Here is a 17,327-nt window from a genome sequence, read left to right as displayed (position 1 = left end):
TGCACAGCTCTGAGTAGAACTTGGCTTTGTCTCTCCAGCCACCAGCTCTCAGGCTTGCTTTTCAACCAGACCACTGCTGGCAAACAGTGAGTTTGCCAGTTTATCCAAATGAGCCTTCAGGTGCTCCTTTACCAGAGATGCTCTGTGAGTTATTTGCAGGTTGCTTCTGTTTTTACCACTACCTTCCTGCTAACAAAAGTTTGGTTTTTTGTTTGTTTTAAATGCCACCCCATTTACCAGGAATTATTTGGTTGGACTGGGGTTGTTACACAAACCAGTGTTATCCATAAGGTGGTGCCACGTTTACTGCAGCTTGGTTCTGGCCACTGGTCAGACTTCATTTGAGAGTATCTATGCCAGGTTATTTCAGAGCATGTAATCAGTGGAAATCAGGCACGTATGAATTGCTGCAAAAATAAATCATAAATGAACCTAACTGAAACCCTTTTTGTTACCAATAGGACCAGCACATACCTTTCTTGACAAAATACTAGCTGCCTCTCTCTCCCATTTTCCCTCAGTAATGGCACAGATGAGAGTTATGTACAATAATGGCATATACATTCTGTCTCTACCCACCAAGCCACTCTTTTCCATTCAAAATAGCTATATAAGAGGCAGTGGCTTATATACAGGACCATCTGATGTGGCCACCATTCTGATAACTGCTTGGTATGTATCAGCCTTTTTTATCTGATTCCACTCCTTTTGGGGAGCATGCAAAAGAAAGATTAGTAAAATTCCACTGTGCATCATGTATACAGACTTAGTGATACAAAATATAGTGAGCTATTTCTGCATCAATATGCCAATTTTTTCCAGATGTGGCCACCAATTTGGGTGCCCTTCTCTCTGGGTGCCCAATTTAAGACACCCTGGCCTTTACAGAAGTACTGAGCTCCTGTTTAGAGCTGGTTAAAAAAATTCTGACAAAACATTTTTGGCAGAATTTGTCTATTCATCAAAATGGCAGTGTTTTGTGGAAAAGGTTCAATTTTAAGAAACTCCTGATGGATTCCAGGCATCCTGATTTGGGGTGAAAAATTCCAAAAAATGTCATGGAACTAATATTTGGTTTCCCAGCCAGCTCTACTGCCATTGACTTCCATTGGCGTTACAAGAGCTCACCACACCTTCAGTCTGATGTTCAGATATCTTCTTCTGGACACCCCAAACCCAAGAAACTTGTAGTGAGGCCCCCAATACTGCAACTGATTATGAAAAGGCACAGCAGTGTGAACATAAGAACGGCCATACCAGCTCAGACCAAAGGTCCATCTAGCCCAGTATCTTCTCTTCTGACAGTGGCCAATGCCAAGTGCCCCAGAGGGAATGAACAGAACAGGTAATCACCAAGTGATCCATCCCCTGTCTCCTATTCCCAGCTTCTGTCAAACAGAGGCTAGGGACACCATCCCTGCCCATCCTGGCTCATATCCATTGATGGACTTGTCCTCCATGAATTTATCTAGTTCCATTTTGAACCCTGTTATAGTCTTGGCCTTCACAACATCCTCTGTGCTTGCACGGAATCCCATTGACTCCAATGGGTCTTCCAAATGAGCTCACTGGCTGATCCATGTGTTGCAACTTGCAGGATTGGAACCCAAATTGTCACTTTTGAAATTTTGGGGCATACTGAGTGAATACTATCAGAGCAGCCCAGAACATGTGGGGCTTAATTGATCTCAAAATAAAAAGTTGGCTTTATTAGAAGCTATAGTTGTGGTCTTGTGAATTTTTCATTTAGGAATTGGTCCATGGAATTAAAATCTTTTCAAGGACCTAATTTACCTCCTAACTCCAATTTCTCCCCTGCATGGTCCTCAAAATATTATTCTGCAAGCCCTGAGGGTCCTTCGGGTAAATTGTGTTCCATATGGTCTGTGCTGTAACACATATAAGTGCAGAAAAAATAAGCTAAAATGAAAGGATCTGTTCTCTTTTCAAAAATCAGGGTCCTAAAAATAATTGAAGTGTATAAAAATCAACACCATAGTTTCCTAATAGATAGTCCATAAAAGAATTTGGGATTCTAGTCTTCCTCCTTCTTGGGGAAAGCATTTGCCCTCAAGGTCTCCATGCAGTTCACTAGAATCAAAGCTCCAGTTAACTCTCGCCACTGTTTGGTCAAAGGGTTTTTCATTTTGTCCAAAGCCGACTGCAGGTCTTGTAACACATCTCTGTAGCTGTCTCCATAGTGAGCGCCCCATGTGTACAGAAAATCATATGCAGGTTTCCACATCATCTGCAAAGAATTTTTTTTTTAATATTAGGAGAAAACAAAGCAACATACAATGGCTTTCTAGATCTACTATAAGACTATAGTAATTAAAAAGTTATAGAAAAGGAAACAAATTAACTTTTGCTCTTTGAACACATTGAAGTACTTTCCCATGTAAAGCAGGTTCAGATAAAAACTGCAATGTCCCATACATGCTGTCAGCTTTTCTATAGATATGGACGTTTTAGTGAAATAAGTAGCAATAAAATGATCGTGTCCCTTTAAATGTTGAATCTATCAAATGGACAACCATATATCTGTCTGAATAATTTGTACCTAGTATAGTTACAAGTAATGCAAAATATCACTAACAGTGAAAAGATGGGGAGGAATATTTTCTTGTTTCACTTTAATGTATGCATTCAATAGCATTTTGCACATGGTGAACTTCATTATTCTGTGGATGGTCAGTTGCACTTGTCTTGTGAATCAGAATTATGGTGTCTCCCTCATGCACTGCTCAGATTGGAGCTTATATACCTGCTTTGCCAGAGAGTGAGAGCAGCAGAAAGGCTGAAACTGAAGAGGCAGCAGGCAGGTGAGTGTCCAGAAAAGAAGAAAGGGGGGGTAGCCCTAAGCATATTTGGAATTTTGCTCTCTGTGGCTTTGATCCTAGAAACACTGAAGTCACTCGTGCGTAAAGGGTTGCTTATAAATATCAGCAAGGGAGTAGAAAAACCTTTATAAAAACTTAAAATCAAAAATCAGGACATATAATCTATCATCAACTTCTATTAATTTAAAAAAATTCAAGTTGATAGTACCCCTTCTAAAGTATTCCTTAATATTTAGTTCATGACAAGCAGAGTTTATGGGGCATTTGAAGTCATTGGTGCTATGACAATTTTCACCAGCTGACGATCTGTCCCTACATCTTTTAAAGTGCTGATAGACACTCGGGGGAGGGAAGCTCCATCTCTGAAGGACTTCCAGATCAAATTCCCTCCGTTAGCTTGGTTTACAAATAAAAAAATTGTTTTCCAACTGCTACTTCTGCAAACTTAACCTGGACTGTGAAAGTCGGGCTGTGTTCTCTCTGGCTTGCTGATCATCATCAGTAATAAAGATTCTGCAACTGGAACTTAGTTAGCAATTGCATAGCTGATGCATAAGGCAGGATGGAATCCAAGTCTCTTTCCCAGAGGTGCATTGGCTCTGCTGTGTTAATGGGAATATAAAGCTGCAGTAAGCAGATAGGACTCTGTGTATATACAGATCTGTTGAGTAAGAAAGGCTACGCCAAAATGGTACTTTCTGACTATTCCTGCACTTTAATAGGGTTTTATTGTAGGATATTGTTACTCCTTTTTGACCAAACCAGCTAGCCAGGGTCCTGAGGGTTGTTCTCCTGGGGAGGAGAAATTGAAGATAGACGCAATCCCATTTATTTACAAAGACTGTACAAAGGACTGATTCCCTGAACACAGCAGGAATCAAACCACAGCAAAGACAGTTTCTTTGCTCACGGCTCCTGCCAGCACTTTAGCCCAAAAGTTCTCGCTCAACCTTTTCTCAAGAGCATCAGTGCTTCTGTGGCTGTGTCCTTCCTTAGATATTTTTAAGGTCAGGCTTGACAAAGCCCTGGCTGGATGATTTAGTTGGGGATTGGTCCTGCTTTGAGCAGGGGGTTGGACTAGATGACCTCCTGAGGTCCCTTCCAACCCTGATATTCTATGATTCTTTCTGCTACTTCTCTCACAGAGACACACACCTCTACCAAAAAATCCCCAGAGAACCCCCCCCCACCCACATAGCGCTATTTCTGGCAAGCCTTGGGTGTCTTTGTGTTTTGGGTGAAGGCTCCTATTGCTTCAGCAATCCAGTTCATAATAATATTAGTAGTTCCTAGCTCTTATACAGAGCTTTTCATCAGTAGATCTCAAAGTGCTTTTCAAATTATCGCCATTTTACAAAAGGGGAAACTGAGGCACAGAAAGAGGGCATGACTTGCCCAAGGTTATCTTGCAGGCCAGTGGCAAGGCTGGGAATTGAATCCAGGTCTCTTGAGTCCATAAAGGAACTTAATTGTTTCCTGCATTTATCCCATATGAAAGATGGCTCTCTCTCTCTCTCACACACACACACACACACACAGTTTCAATGAGCTTTAAACCAACCTAGCACAATGTTATCAGGTAAAAATTTCAGGCAACAAATAAAAAAATCTTAATTGGGTTTTTGTTTTTAACTCTGACCATATGCTCTAACATGCTGAAACAAAGAATTTATTAACACCATCATGAGAATAAAGATACTCATTTATTTTATTTATAGCTATCCTAAGAAGCTCATCACTGCAGAATCGTATACGTGCCAAACAGTTGCTGCATTCCTGGTGCTTAGGTAGCAAAAGCAGCCAGAAAGCTGCTGCAGTGGGCAGTTGGGGATTCCCATGATATAAGGGAATTGCTGGTATTGTGCAGTTAGCTATGTTGGCTCTATGCCAGCCTCTCTGGACTAGGTGGAGGGCCAGAGTGTGGGAAAGGTTAAAAAGATGGGGCTGCAGCATGCTGTAACCAGTAATCCTCATTAGCTTTGGGGAGGGAAGGGAAGGGCAGCATTGCAAGCAATGATAGAGCAGCCCTTAAGCAGCTCTGACTTGTGCCAGAGGCTAGTTATGGCCCTGGGCAGCCAGAGGATTGTTAGAAAGGTGGGTAGGAGAACAGTTTGCCTTTTCCTTCCCTTCAGCTGTGCTGAGCTCTCCTCCAACATAGCTAAAGATTTATCCCATCCACGCCTGCATTATCAAACACTGTGGCAAAAGTTCAAAACGGTTGTGTAAATTAACTCTGTAATGAATTTGTTAGAGTTACTAACTCAGCTGCTGTCTGCATGCAAAAATCTCTACTACTACTACTACTACTACTGCTACTGCTACTACTGCTACTACTACTGCTACTACTACTACTACTACTGCTACTACTGCTGCTACTACTGCTACTACTGCTACTACTACTGCTACTACTACTACTACTACTGCTACTACTGCTACTACTGCTGCTACTACTGCTTAATGTTTGCTCGTTCAGCGCCATCTCCACTATTAGCTGAATGTGTCAATTGGAGGGTTGAAATGATTTGAGAGTTAAGCTTGCACTCTTCACATCACACGGGAAAGCTGAAGGTTCCAAGCGCTATTTTAAAAAGTTCTCGGGATCTAAAAACCAAAGTGATCCAATCCAGCCACCCCATCCAGCCAATCCAATCCATATAAGATCATTAATAAGATGCAGTCCTATAAAGCTTTAAAGAAAGAGCCTTTACAATTTCACTAAGCTGTAATGATGAAAGAACAGCAAGTCAGTGTGTATGTGCCCAAGAATTCACTGAGGGGAGGAAAACAAATAGCTAATCTTTCACTCTGAAAAGTGAAATTGAACAAATGTGGTCCACACAGCATCTGCTTTATAACAAAACATGTTTTTTTGCCAAAGCCCTTGGATAGGGTCCATTACAAGGAGATATTAAGGAAACTACAATAAGGTCTTGTCTACACACAAGCTTGCACTGGTTCAGCTACGCCAGTGCAAATCCCTGTGTGGACATACATTGCTTTAAAAATGCCTATGTTGGTTTAACTAAACTGATATAAACCAGGTTTTTAATCAGCTGAGGAATGCCCACCAGCATTGCACTGGTTTGAACTAAACCAGTTTTAAAACAACATCTTTAATTAGTGCAGTTTTGTCAGCTGACCTAGAGAAGTCTCTTCACTGCTTGGTGCCTCAGTTTCCCCATCTCTGAATGGGAATAATGATACTGACCTCCTTTGTGTTGTCCTGATGACAAGAGCTGTAAGAGGTATCATTATTATTATTAATTTGTATGTCAATGAGGCCTAAGTGGTCATATAGTGAGAGGTGATCTTTCATGGATTGAAGTGGCCTGAATGATTATTCATTTCAAATATTAGTTTTGAATTTAAATACATTGATGCTTTTTTCATTATCTAGCCAATGTTACAGGTGGCTAAATAGTATTCAGCAAATAATCGATTCAATTAATGTTTCCTGTTAATTGTCCAGTTATTATTCACAAATCATTCCCCATCCCATGTCCAGTTATTGAGCCAGCTACAGTCATGAATTAGAAACTAGTTATGAGCGAGGACTCCAGGTTGTAATGCAGTGTTTTGTATCAGGAGTCTCTGATATCTGTGAAGTATATTAAGAAATAAGTATTAGCAATCATTTTAGAATAAGTTGTAAGATTGTGATAATATTGTAAAGATACTTAGGGTGAAATCCTGCACCTACTGAAATTAATGACAGTACATTTTCATCCTGACCTGATTTTTATATGTATAATTCCATGTATGCATGTAGAATTTTGTGAGCACAAAATTAGAGGCCAGTGTTTTAAATTTTTTTCACCGTGTGACAGTTGGACACACCCTAAGTTTGTTGACTTTCAGAGAAGGAACCTTTAGCAACCCCACTCTCGTTCCCTAGGTTTTTCATGAGGAGTTGATTATAGAAGAATAAGGGTGTTAAGAAGAATTGGATTTAGTCCTACGTTCTGGTGGGTTGTAAGTCTTTTTTGGATTGACACTGTTTCCAGCTAGATATCTTTGCATTTGTACCTTTAAAATATTGTATACTGGCTTTTTTAATACACAGTCATCTAGGATGGATCCTTACTCATCCCAATAAATAAATGATTAAACAAACTGATAGACAGGTGTAGCTTTTTCTACAATGTTCTTTTTTTTTAAAATATATGTTGCTATTTTTATGTTGCAAGTAGCTACACTATGTTTGCAGCAGCCAGCATCGCTGAACAGTAGAGAATTTTGTATGTAGTTTAACATCAAGAATATACAAATCTCTTGAAAATAAGAGACGTGGGTGTTGAGCCAACTTAATGCGTGTGTGTGTGTTGATGCGCTTCCCCGCGTGCGCCCTCTCCACCCCCCACCCCTGCTAAACAAGGACAGCTATTTGTTTGCAGTAAATATTTCATTTGATGTTTCATAGTGACAGTTTAATATTATTGGGATCTGCATCGAAGTTTGACTAATGTCTCTACATGCTGTCACTATAGCCAGAGAAGGAATAAGACCGTTGTACAATTTAGTTCCTTTTTGTGTCAAATAATATTCTCCATATAATGCAGGCTACAAACTAAATGTAATTTTCCTTCTAAAATTTGAAATGTATCTTATCAAAGTCACAGTCTGCCAGTGTTGAAGCATAGGCCTAGCCATACAAATGAGAGCAGCAGCATACATTTGAAAACCCAAAGGGCATTCTTCTTACACTTTTGATGGGAACAAGATAACTATTACATTTCCCTAAGCGTACGTTCAGTTGTTGACAGTGAATCTAGTGAGAAATGTTTATTACACCTCCCAACATTACTTGCATTGTGTCAGATTTGCTTGGATGCGAGAACAACAACATAATCAGTTAAAATAAAATAACGTAGATTTTGAATTCCACTTTGGGAAATCATTTAATATAAAAATGACAATTTGATGATGTCTCCCAAAGATGTACTGATTCCTTGGTAGTGCAAATGGAAAAGAAAAATAATATATTGAATAGGTCATAAATTACTACTGTGTCTTGTGTCTGAAAAGGAGACCTCAGACCTAAATAGTCTTAAGGCAGCAATCTAGGTTTTGGCAGCTTTCAGGCTCCAAAAAGTAATTCTACCCAGGGACTGAGTGAGCATGAGTAAGTTCAGTCGAATTTAGCCATGTTAGGTCAATTTTAAAATGAAAGCATCCACACAACCAACCCCGTTCCATTGACTTAAAGGCCTCTTAAAATCGACTTCTGAACTCCTCCCCAGCAAGGGGAGTAGCGCTAAAATCGACCTTGCTGGGTCGAATTTGGGGTCGTGCGGATGCTAATTGATGGTATTGGCCTCCAGGAGCTATCCCAGAGTGCTCCATTGTGACCGCTCTGGACAGCACTTTGAACTCGGATGCACTAGCCAGGTACACAGGAAAAGCCCCAGGAACTTTTGAATTTCATTTCCTGTTTGGTCAGCGTGGCGAACTCAGCAGCACCGGTGACCATGCAGTCCCCCCAGCATGGAGCGAACGGGAGACACTGGATCTGATTTCTGTATGGGGAGAAGCATCTGTGCAGGCAGAACTCCGATCAAAAAGAAGAAATGCAAATATATTTGCCAAAATCTCACAGGGCATGGTGGAGAGAGGCTACACCAGGGACACACAGCCTTGCCACATGAAAGTTAAGGACCTCAGGCAAGCCTACCAAAAGACAAAGGAAGCAAATGGTCACTCCAGGTCAGAGCCCCAAATATGCCACTTCTATGATCAGCTGCATGCCATTCTAGGAGTGGACCCCACCACTGTCCATGGACACCTGCAAGGGGGTAGTCTCACGCAACAGGGAGGAGGATTTTGTGGATGAGAAGGAGGAGGAGAATGCGCAGCAGGCAAGTGGTGAATCTGTTCTCCTGGGCAACCAGGACCTTTTCATCACCCTGGAGCCAATACCCTCCAAAGGTGGGATCCCTGACCCTGAAGCTGGAGAAGGCACCTCTGGTGAGTGCACATTTGTAACTATAGTACAGGGTTTAAAAGCAATAGTGTTTAATGTTTAATTTGCCCTGAAGAATTGGGATGCATTCGCAGCCAGTACAGCTACTGGAAAAGTCTGTTCACATGTCTGGGGATGGAGCGGGAATCCTCCAGGGACATCTCCATGAAGCTCTCCTGGAGGTACTCTGAAAGTATTCTGGCATCATTGCAGCACAAAGCATGGAAGTGAATGGTCCTGGGTTTTGATCACATTCAAGCAACATTCGGTCTATATCTTTCTGTGTTAGCCTCAGGAGAGTGATGTCATTCATGGTCACCTGGTTGAAATAGGGGAATTTTTGCAAGGGAACAGTAAAAGGACCCGCTCATGCTGGGCTGTTTGCGCTTGGCTAAAAGGGATCATCCTGGAGAATAGCCACGCAGTGGTGTAGGGGGAGATGTGTGCTGCACATCCACCCAAAAACTGCAACTCCTCCTTTTAGATGTGAAACCCCACGCATTGCTTGCTATGGGAAAGGATGGCAATGCAGTTTGAAAACATTCCCACATGTTATGCATAAGAAGCCAACCCCACATACTCTTTGCCTTACCATGGCTGCATGGAAACCGAATTCTGTTGCCCAGCCATTTGTGATGTGTCACCATACCGGCAGGTGCTCAATATAAAAGGCAAAATGCAACCTTGTACCTAAAGCACATGTGCTGTCTGCTGTGAATTACTTGATTCACTGTGAAAGAGTCTCCTTTTTGTTCTCAGAAATGTATCATCTTAAATTTTACTCTCCCTTTTTATCTCCCCCCAGGTGCAAATGTTTCTAGGCTCCCCCATCATCTCCGTCCCTGAGGTTATCGCAGATTAGAAGGCGAAAAAAAACGCACTGGCAATTACATGTTTTCCGAGCTCATGCAGTCCTCCCGCACTGATAGGGCACAGCTGAATGCATGGAGGCATTCAGTGTTAGAGGCTAGGAAGGCATTAAGTGAGCGCGAAGAGCAGAGGCAGGAGGCAATGCTAAGGCTAATGCGGGAGCAAGCGGACATGATGAAGCATCTGGTGCAGCTGCAGGAAAGCCAACAAGAGCACAGACCCCTGCTGCATCCATTGTACAACCACTTGACCTCCTCCTCAAGTTCCATATCCTGCTCATCCAGATGCCCAAGAATGCGGGGCGGGGGGCAGGGGGGAGAAGGAGGCTCTGGGCACCCAGCCACTCCATTCCAGAGGATGGCCCAAGCAACAGAAAGCTGTCATTCAAACAGTTTGATTTGTAGTGTGGCTACAATAAGCAATATGGCCTTGTCCTTCCCTCCTCCCCCACCCCATCCCACCCCACCCCACCCGGGCTACCTTGTCAGTTGTCTCCCTTTTTTAAAAAATTAATAAAGAAAGAATGCATGGTTTCAAAACAATAGTTACTTTATTTCAAAGGGGGGAGGGTTATTGGCTTACAGGAAATTAAAATCAACAAAGGGGGCAAGTTTGCATCAAGGAGAAATACTCACAACTGTCACACTGAAGCCTGGCCAGTCATGAAACTCATGTGCAGCACGCCTTGCTGTGCTCTTCTAATCACCCTGGTGTCTGGCTGCTCAAAATGGGATGCCAGACGATTTCCTCAACCTCCCACCTCACCATAAACATCTCCCCCTTACTCTCACAGTTATTATGGAGCACACAGCAACCAGCAATAACAATGCGAATGTTGGCTGCACTGAGGTCTGACCTAGTCAGCAAACAGCACCAGCGAGCTTTTAAATGGCCAAAGGCACATTCTACCACCATTCTGCACTTGCTCAGCCTGTAGTTGAACTGCTCCTTAGCACTGTCTAGGCTGCCTGTGTACGGCTTCATGAGCCATGGGAGCAAGGGGTAACTACTTGGGTCCCCAAGGATAACTATTGGCATTTCAACATCTCCAATGGTAATTTTCTGGTCTGGGAAATAAGTCCCTTCTTGCAGCTGCTCGAACAGCCCGGAGTTCCTAAAGATGCGAGCGTCATGCACCTTTCCTGGCCATCCCACGTTGATGTTGGTGAAACATCCCGTGTGATCCACCAGTGCTTGCAGCACCATTGAGAAGTACCCCTTGCAGTTTACTTAATGGTTCGCAAGGTGGTCTGGAGCCAAGATAGGGATATGCGTTCCATCTATCGCCCCACCACAGTTAGGGAAACCCATTGCAGCAAAGCCATCCACTATGACCTGCACATTTCCTAAAGTCACTACCCTTGATAACAGAATGTTAATGATTGCATTGGCTACTTGGATCATAGCAGCCCCCACAGTAGATTTGCCCCCTCCAAATTGATTCCCGAGCTTCCACAGGGTATCGTCACTTGCTTCTCAGCTGTCAGGGAAGCTCTCATCTTGGTATTCCTGCACTTCAGGGCGGGGGAAAAGCAACTCACAGAGTTCCAGGAAACTGGCCTTATGCATGTGAAAGTTTGCAGCCACTGTGAATCATTCCATACCTGCAACGCTATGCGGTCCCACCAGTCTGTGCTTGTTTGCCAGGCCCACAATACGGGTTCCACTGTATCAACCAGCCCCACTGCCACCATGATGTCCCAATTGCCACAGCCCATGCTTTCAGGAACATCTGTGTCCATGTCCTTATCAAAATCGTCCTCATGCTGGCATCTCTTAGCCCAGTTCCACATATACTCCAGGATAATGCGTGAGGTGTTTACAATGCTCACAACAGCAGTGGTGAGCTGAGCAGGTTCCATGTTTGCTGTGGTATGGCGTCTTCAGGAGAGCAGAGTTGCAGCGGAAGTGGTGGATGACGGATGCCATGAGAATAGATATTTATACAGAACGACGAGAGGACCTGCGAGGTGGATTCATGGCACCAAGACAGCAGAGTTGCAGTGGAAGTGGTGGATGACGACAACACGGAGAAATTTGCTATTGAGACTGAGCTCATTTACAAGAGCAGGAGAGCAGAGCTGTAGCAGAAGCGGTGGAGGATGACGGTTAGCAGTCGTACTGCACCGTCTGCTGACGGCAGCACCCAGGGCACAACAGCTGAGCTGAGTGGGCTCCATAGAATCATAGAATCATAGAATATCAGGGTTGGAAGGGACCCCAGAAGGTCATCTAGTCCAACCCCCTGCTCAAAGCAGGACCAATTCCCAGTTAAATCATCCCAGCCAGGGCTTTGTCAAGCCTGACCTTAAAAACCTCTAAGGAAGGAGATTCTACCACCTCCCTAGGTAACGCATTCCAGTGTTTCACCACCCTCTTAGTGAAAAAGTTTTTCCTAATATCCAATCTAAACCTCCCCCACTGCAACTTGAGACCATTACTCCTCGTTCTGTCATCTGCTACCATTGAGAACAGTCTAGAGCCATCCTCTTTGGAACCCCCTTTCAGGTAGTTGAAAGCAGCTATCAAATCCCCCCTCATTCTTCTCTTCTGCAGGCTAAACAATCCCAGCTCCCTCAGCCTCTCCTCATAACTCATGTGTTCCAGTCCCCTAATCATTTTTGTTGCCCTTCGCTGGACTCTCTCCAATTTATCCACATCCTTCTTGAAGTGTGGGGCCCAAAACTGGACACAGTACTCCAGATGAGGCCTCACCAATGTCGAATAGAGGGGAACGATCACGTCCCTCGATCTGCTCGCTATGCCCCTACTTATACATCCCAAAATGCCATTGGCCTTCTTGGCAACAAGGGCACACTGCTGACTCATATCCAGCTTCTCGTCCACTGTCACCCCTAGGTCCTTTTCCGCAGAACTGCTGCCTAGCCATTCGGTCCCTAGTCTGTAGCTGTGCATTGGGTTCTTCTGTCCTAAGTGCAGGACCCTGCACTTATCCTTATTGAACCTCATCAGATTCCTTTTGGCCCAATCTTCCAATTGGTCTAGGTCCTTCTGTATCCTATCCCTCCCCTCCAGCGTATCTACCACTCCTCCCAGTTTAGTATCATCCGCAAATTTGCTGAGAGTGCAATCCACACCATCCTCCAGATCATTTATGAAGATATTGAATAAAACCGGCCCCAGAACCGACCCTTGGGGCACTCCACTTGATACCGGCTGCCAACTAGACATGGAGCCATTGATCACTACCCGTTGAGCCCGACAATCTAGCCAGCTTTCTACCCACCTTATAGTGCATTCATCCAGCCCATACTTCCTTAACTTGCTGACAAGAATACTATGGGAGACAGTGTCAAAAGCTTTGCTAAAGTCAAGAAACAATACATCCACTGCTTTCCCTTCATCCACAGAACCAGTAATCTCATCATAAAAGGCGATTAGATTAGTCAGGCATGACCTTCCCTTGGTGAATCCATGCTGGCTGTTCCTGATCACTTTCCTCTCATGCAAGTGCTTCAGGATTGATTCTTTGAGGACCTGCTTGCCATGATATAGCATCTACATGGAAAAAAGGCGCAAAACGATTGTCTGCCGTTGCGTTCCCGGAGGGAGGGGCGACTGACGACATGTACCCAAAACCACCCGCGACAATGTTTTTGCCCCTTCAGGCATTGGGAGCTTAACCCAGAATTCCAATGGACAGCAGAGACTGCAGGAACTGTGTCACCGCTCCGTAAGTCAATGCTAGCCATGGTAGTGAGGACGCACTCCACTGACTTAATGCACTTAGTGTGGACATATGCAAACGACTGTATAAAATCGATTTCTAAGAATCGACTTCTATAAAATTGACCTAATTTCTACTTTCTCGATGCAAGAATTAGTCCCTCTGGAAAAGGGACTTTCAATCTCACTCACAGTGTAGACCTCACTTCCTAGAGACTGCAATGTGGACCATCTCATTTGCAATCATGAAGGTCATTGCCCCACATGACTGAAATTGTAGAACATCCCAGTAGCAAGTACACACACACAAAATACAGTTTTGGTATATTACTAGCTGTTGAGCATCTGGATACAAGGAAGAGAGGTAGCAGCTTGTGCCGAGCCAAATCTCTCTGAGGACAACCGGCATGTGCTCTATAGACCAACAGTGGTCCATGGACCACACTTTGAGAACAGCTGCTCTAGAAAAAGGATTGAGGTACATCGATGACCAGAAGGGGATATTTGATAGTGCTTCTACACATAGTACACCTAAGGATTTCATTTTCCATGGCTGCCAGTGTGGCAACTGCCACAAACAATGCATGTGCTGTTTTTAAAATTTACACCAAAGGAAAGGTGTTTTTGTCACCTAGTTAATCTTTCATTTTAGTACCATGCATGGCCATATGGGCTTTATGAAAATGGGCACCCTACTTCTCTTTAAATGGTTTATTCTCTATCATTTTATTTAGTATTTATATAGCACCATAAGTCTGCATGGCGCTGGAGAGAAATTAAAAAGTTCTGTTTCTGCTCTGAGTTACACAGGGGAAAATCTGAAGGAACGCCATGGAAATCAATGGATATATATCCATGGAGGCAAAAAAATAGAATCTGACCTATTGTCCCTACCTCAGAGAGCTGACAGTCTGGGTTATTGTCAACAGATGAAGGGAGGGGCAGGAAAGAGAAGAATAAGCACTATAGCAAGTCAGATGCTGAAATATGATGGACATTTAAGTTGCCTGTGTAGTCGTTAGTGATTATTTTCTGTTTGGTTTTGGAATTTTAGACTGAGGTAAGGCAAAAGTGGAACAAACAGTGCTGGGGCTGTTCAGTGGAAAGTTATTGGGGGAGTAGGCACTAGCAGTGGAAAGCTAACTAAAAGAAGTGGGTTTGAAGAAGGATTTTGAAGGACAGAGAGGATGCATTCAAGCACATACAGGGCAGGGAGAGCACAGCTATAGAGACATGAGGAAGAAGAGGAGGCAAAGGGAGCAATGAGGCAAGAAGAGTGGGAAGAGTCTGGGATGCAACTTGGGAAGTAGGTAAAAAACAAGGGCGGAGATTCAGACAGCAGCAGAATCATTCAGTACCTTGAAAGTGAGAACAAGGAGGTTCAATTTGATACAGATAGAAACTGAGCCACTCAAATGATTTAAAGGGTTGGAGTTACAAGATCAGCATGGAAGGAAAGGATGATCATTCTAGCCAACATGCTGCAGATAGAACAGAGGAAAGAGGGGAAGGATCAGGGATTCTAAAAGGTAGGTGGTGCACACCAGGTGTGAGGGAGAAGAAACGAGGTTGCTGTCAACAAGATGCGAAGAGAAAAAGAAAGAGAGAGGAGCAAAAAATGACCAAAAATTGTGAGCTTGAATGATTGAGAAAAGAGTGGAGAGTTCAGTGTTAATGAGGCAGTAGAGGAGGAGTGATGAATTCAGATTTTACCATGGACAGTTTGTGGAAGTACCAAGATATCAAGACAGGAGGAAATGCCAAAAAGATGGGGAGAGATGGGAGCCTAGACAGGGAAAGAGATCAGAATGGAGAGGCAGATTTGAGTATCTGCAGAGGTGCGAGAGTATTTTCATGAGGCTGTTCAGGAGGAAAAACTTGGCTGAGAACAGAATCCTGGAAATCATCGACTAATAAGGGCAAGTAGGAGAAAGAGGATCCACTGAATTAATACTCATCCATGAAGTACGAGAACCAAGGAGTTATGGAAAGTGAAGGAAGGAAGGAGGGTCTAAAGGAGATGTGGGTGTTAAAAACATGGTGTTAAAGACACCTGAGAAATGAAGAATACTTCACTCTTACTTAGCATTTTTCATCTACATAGCTCATAGGCTTTATTGAGAAGTATCATTAGGCCCATTGCAGAGAGTAAAACTAAGGCACTGAGACTTGCCCAAGGTCACAGAACGGGACAGGAGGGTTGCAGAGTTAGGAATAGAACCAGGTCTCCTGAGTCCCAGTCCAGTTCCCCATCCACTAAGCCATCCCTCCTCCTCCCTTAGACCAGTGGTTCTCAACCTTTTTCTTTCGGAGGCCCCCACAACATGCTATAAAAACTCCATGGCCCACCTGTGCCACAACAACTGTTTCTCTGCATAGCCAGTAGATTAAAAACCAGGGCCAGCATTAGGGGGTAGCAAGCAGGGCAATTGTCCGGGGCCTTATGCCACAGGGGGCCCCACGACGCTATGTTGCTTGGCCTTTGGTTTCAGCCCTGGCCAGTGGGGCTTGGGCTTCAGCTTTCTGTCCTGAGCCCCAGCGAGTCTAACTCAAGCCCTGCTCTCTGGTTTATTTTGGCGGACTTCCTAAAACCTGCTTACGGCCCCAGTTGAGAACCACTGCCTTAGACTCAGAAAGTAAGTGGCTTTTGTTAAGGCCCTTTTCTGTGGGGGAGAGCAGCAATCTCACTAGGAGAAGGGGAGATCAAGAAAACACTTGAATGAAAGGCAGAAGTTCTCTGGGAATAGATAATCCACCTCAGTAGCTTTGAAATGAAGCAAGCCCCAGGGAAGATGAAGGAGAGTGAAGTGAGGGCTAACTTGGGCAAGGAAACAACATGCTGAAGATAAAGGAAAGGAGCCAGAGGTGACTGATAAGAGAGAGGGAAGGAAAAAGGCTGATTATGAGGGAGGAAGAGTGGGTCATGGAGTGGAGGAAATAAGCTGAGATTTAAGGTGGACAGAAGCAAAGATTTCAAGAGTTTAATCTATTTATTATTTGATTACAGTAGTTCCAAGGGCCTCTATTGAAATTTCTAGGCACCCTATAAACAAATAGTGAGAGATAGTCCCTGCCCTGAGGAGTTCACAGTTTAAATAGGGAGACAATCAAAGGAGGGAGGGGTGGACTGCACAAGGATGGGGAAGAAAGGCTCACACAGTATTTGCACATAGAAAAGTGTGCTGTAAACATTTTAGCAAGGCTGTGCAAGTAAAGAGCAGGAAGCCTTACCTCCAGGGCAACTTCTCCACTTCTGCCTCGGTGAGGTACTTCATAAGCCTCAATTTGTTGTTTTGTGAGTCGCGCTAATCTTTCTGCCAGCTCTCTCCAGCATTTGCCAAGCTTGACAGCCGAAGTCAAAAGGACAGTGTCCTGGATAAGACGTGCTACTAATCCTTGGCAATCTAACTTCAGAAGTGCCTGCAGAACAATTTTTAGAATCAAGCAGCTTGGTCAGTATTTGAGAGCAAATAATTATTGTTTGTTCCTGTAACTATCCAGTAGATCTTTTCAAACGTTAAGTTAGGCTAAACCTTTTTAGGTTCTCTATAAAAAAAGTAACCGTGTTTACACCTTTGGTACAAAAGGGATAGCCAATATTTTGTATAGGAAAGTTGCCCATAATCTCAAGAAAAAAACTAAATTGGCATCCCATTGCTTCAGCATTCCAGCATCAGCTGAATTCTGCCAAGTTTGAGGATCCTGAAGGGAAAATAGCTTTCTCCAACATAAATATTTGGGACCTAAAATTTAGCTTCATGAACCTTAAAAATGAAATCAGAGGATGGTTATAATAAGGTGCGGTCCTTGTTCCACTTCTTTTCCAGAAAATCACTGATTACATTGGCCAGAGCATTTTAATTTCATCCTTCTGAATACTTGATAATTTGCTGACTATGATTCAAACTTACAAGGACACAAAAAGGGAAAACAAAACGTGTTATTTGGAACAAAGCAAATTAAAATGGTTC

The 17,327-nt window shown here is 43.5% G+C and overlaps 1 protein-coding gene across 1 annotated transcript in view; it reads right to left on the bottom strand.

Annotated features, from left to right (window-relative positions):
• Nucleotides 1-1,909: 1,909 nt before the first annotated feature.
• MACC1 (MET transcriptional regulator MACC1) overlaps nt 1,910-17,327 on the bottom strand; it is a 47,606-nt gene continuing 32,188 nt past the window's right edge. Inside the window, exons 4-5 of the mRNA XM_073329538.1 lie at nt 16,588-16,776; nt 1,910-2,248 (exon numbers count right to left, since the gene is read on the bottom strand). Coding sequence (XP_073185639.1) covers nt 2,036-2,248; nt 16,588-16,776 — 402 coding nt within the window. The 3' untranslated portion in view covers nt 1,910-2,035. The remainder of the gene's footprint in view (nt 2,249-16,587; nt 16,777-17,327) is intronic.

Source organism: Lepidochelys kempii, chromosome 2, assembly GCF_965140265.1.
Source record: "Lepidochelys kempii isolate rLepKem1 chromosome 2, rLepKem1.hap2, whole genome shotgun sequence".
Taxonomy (NCBI): Eukaryota; Metazoa; Chordata; order Testudines; family Cheloniidae; genus Lepidochelys; species Lepidochelys kempii.
Note: the sequence above shows the minus strand (reverse complement) of the source record. Positions and strands in the feature narration are given on the sequence as shown.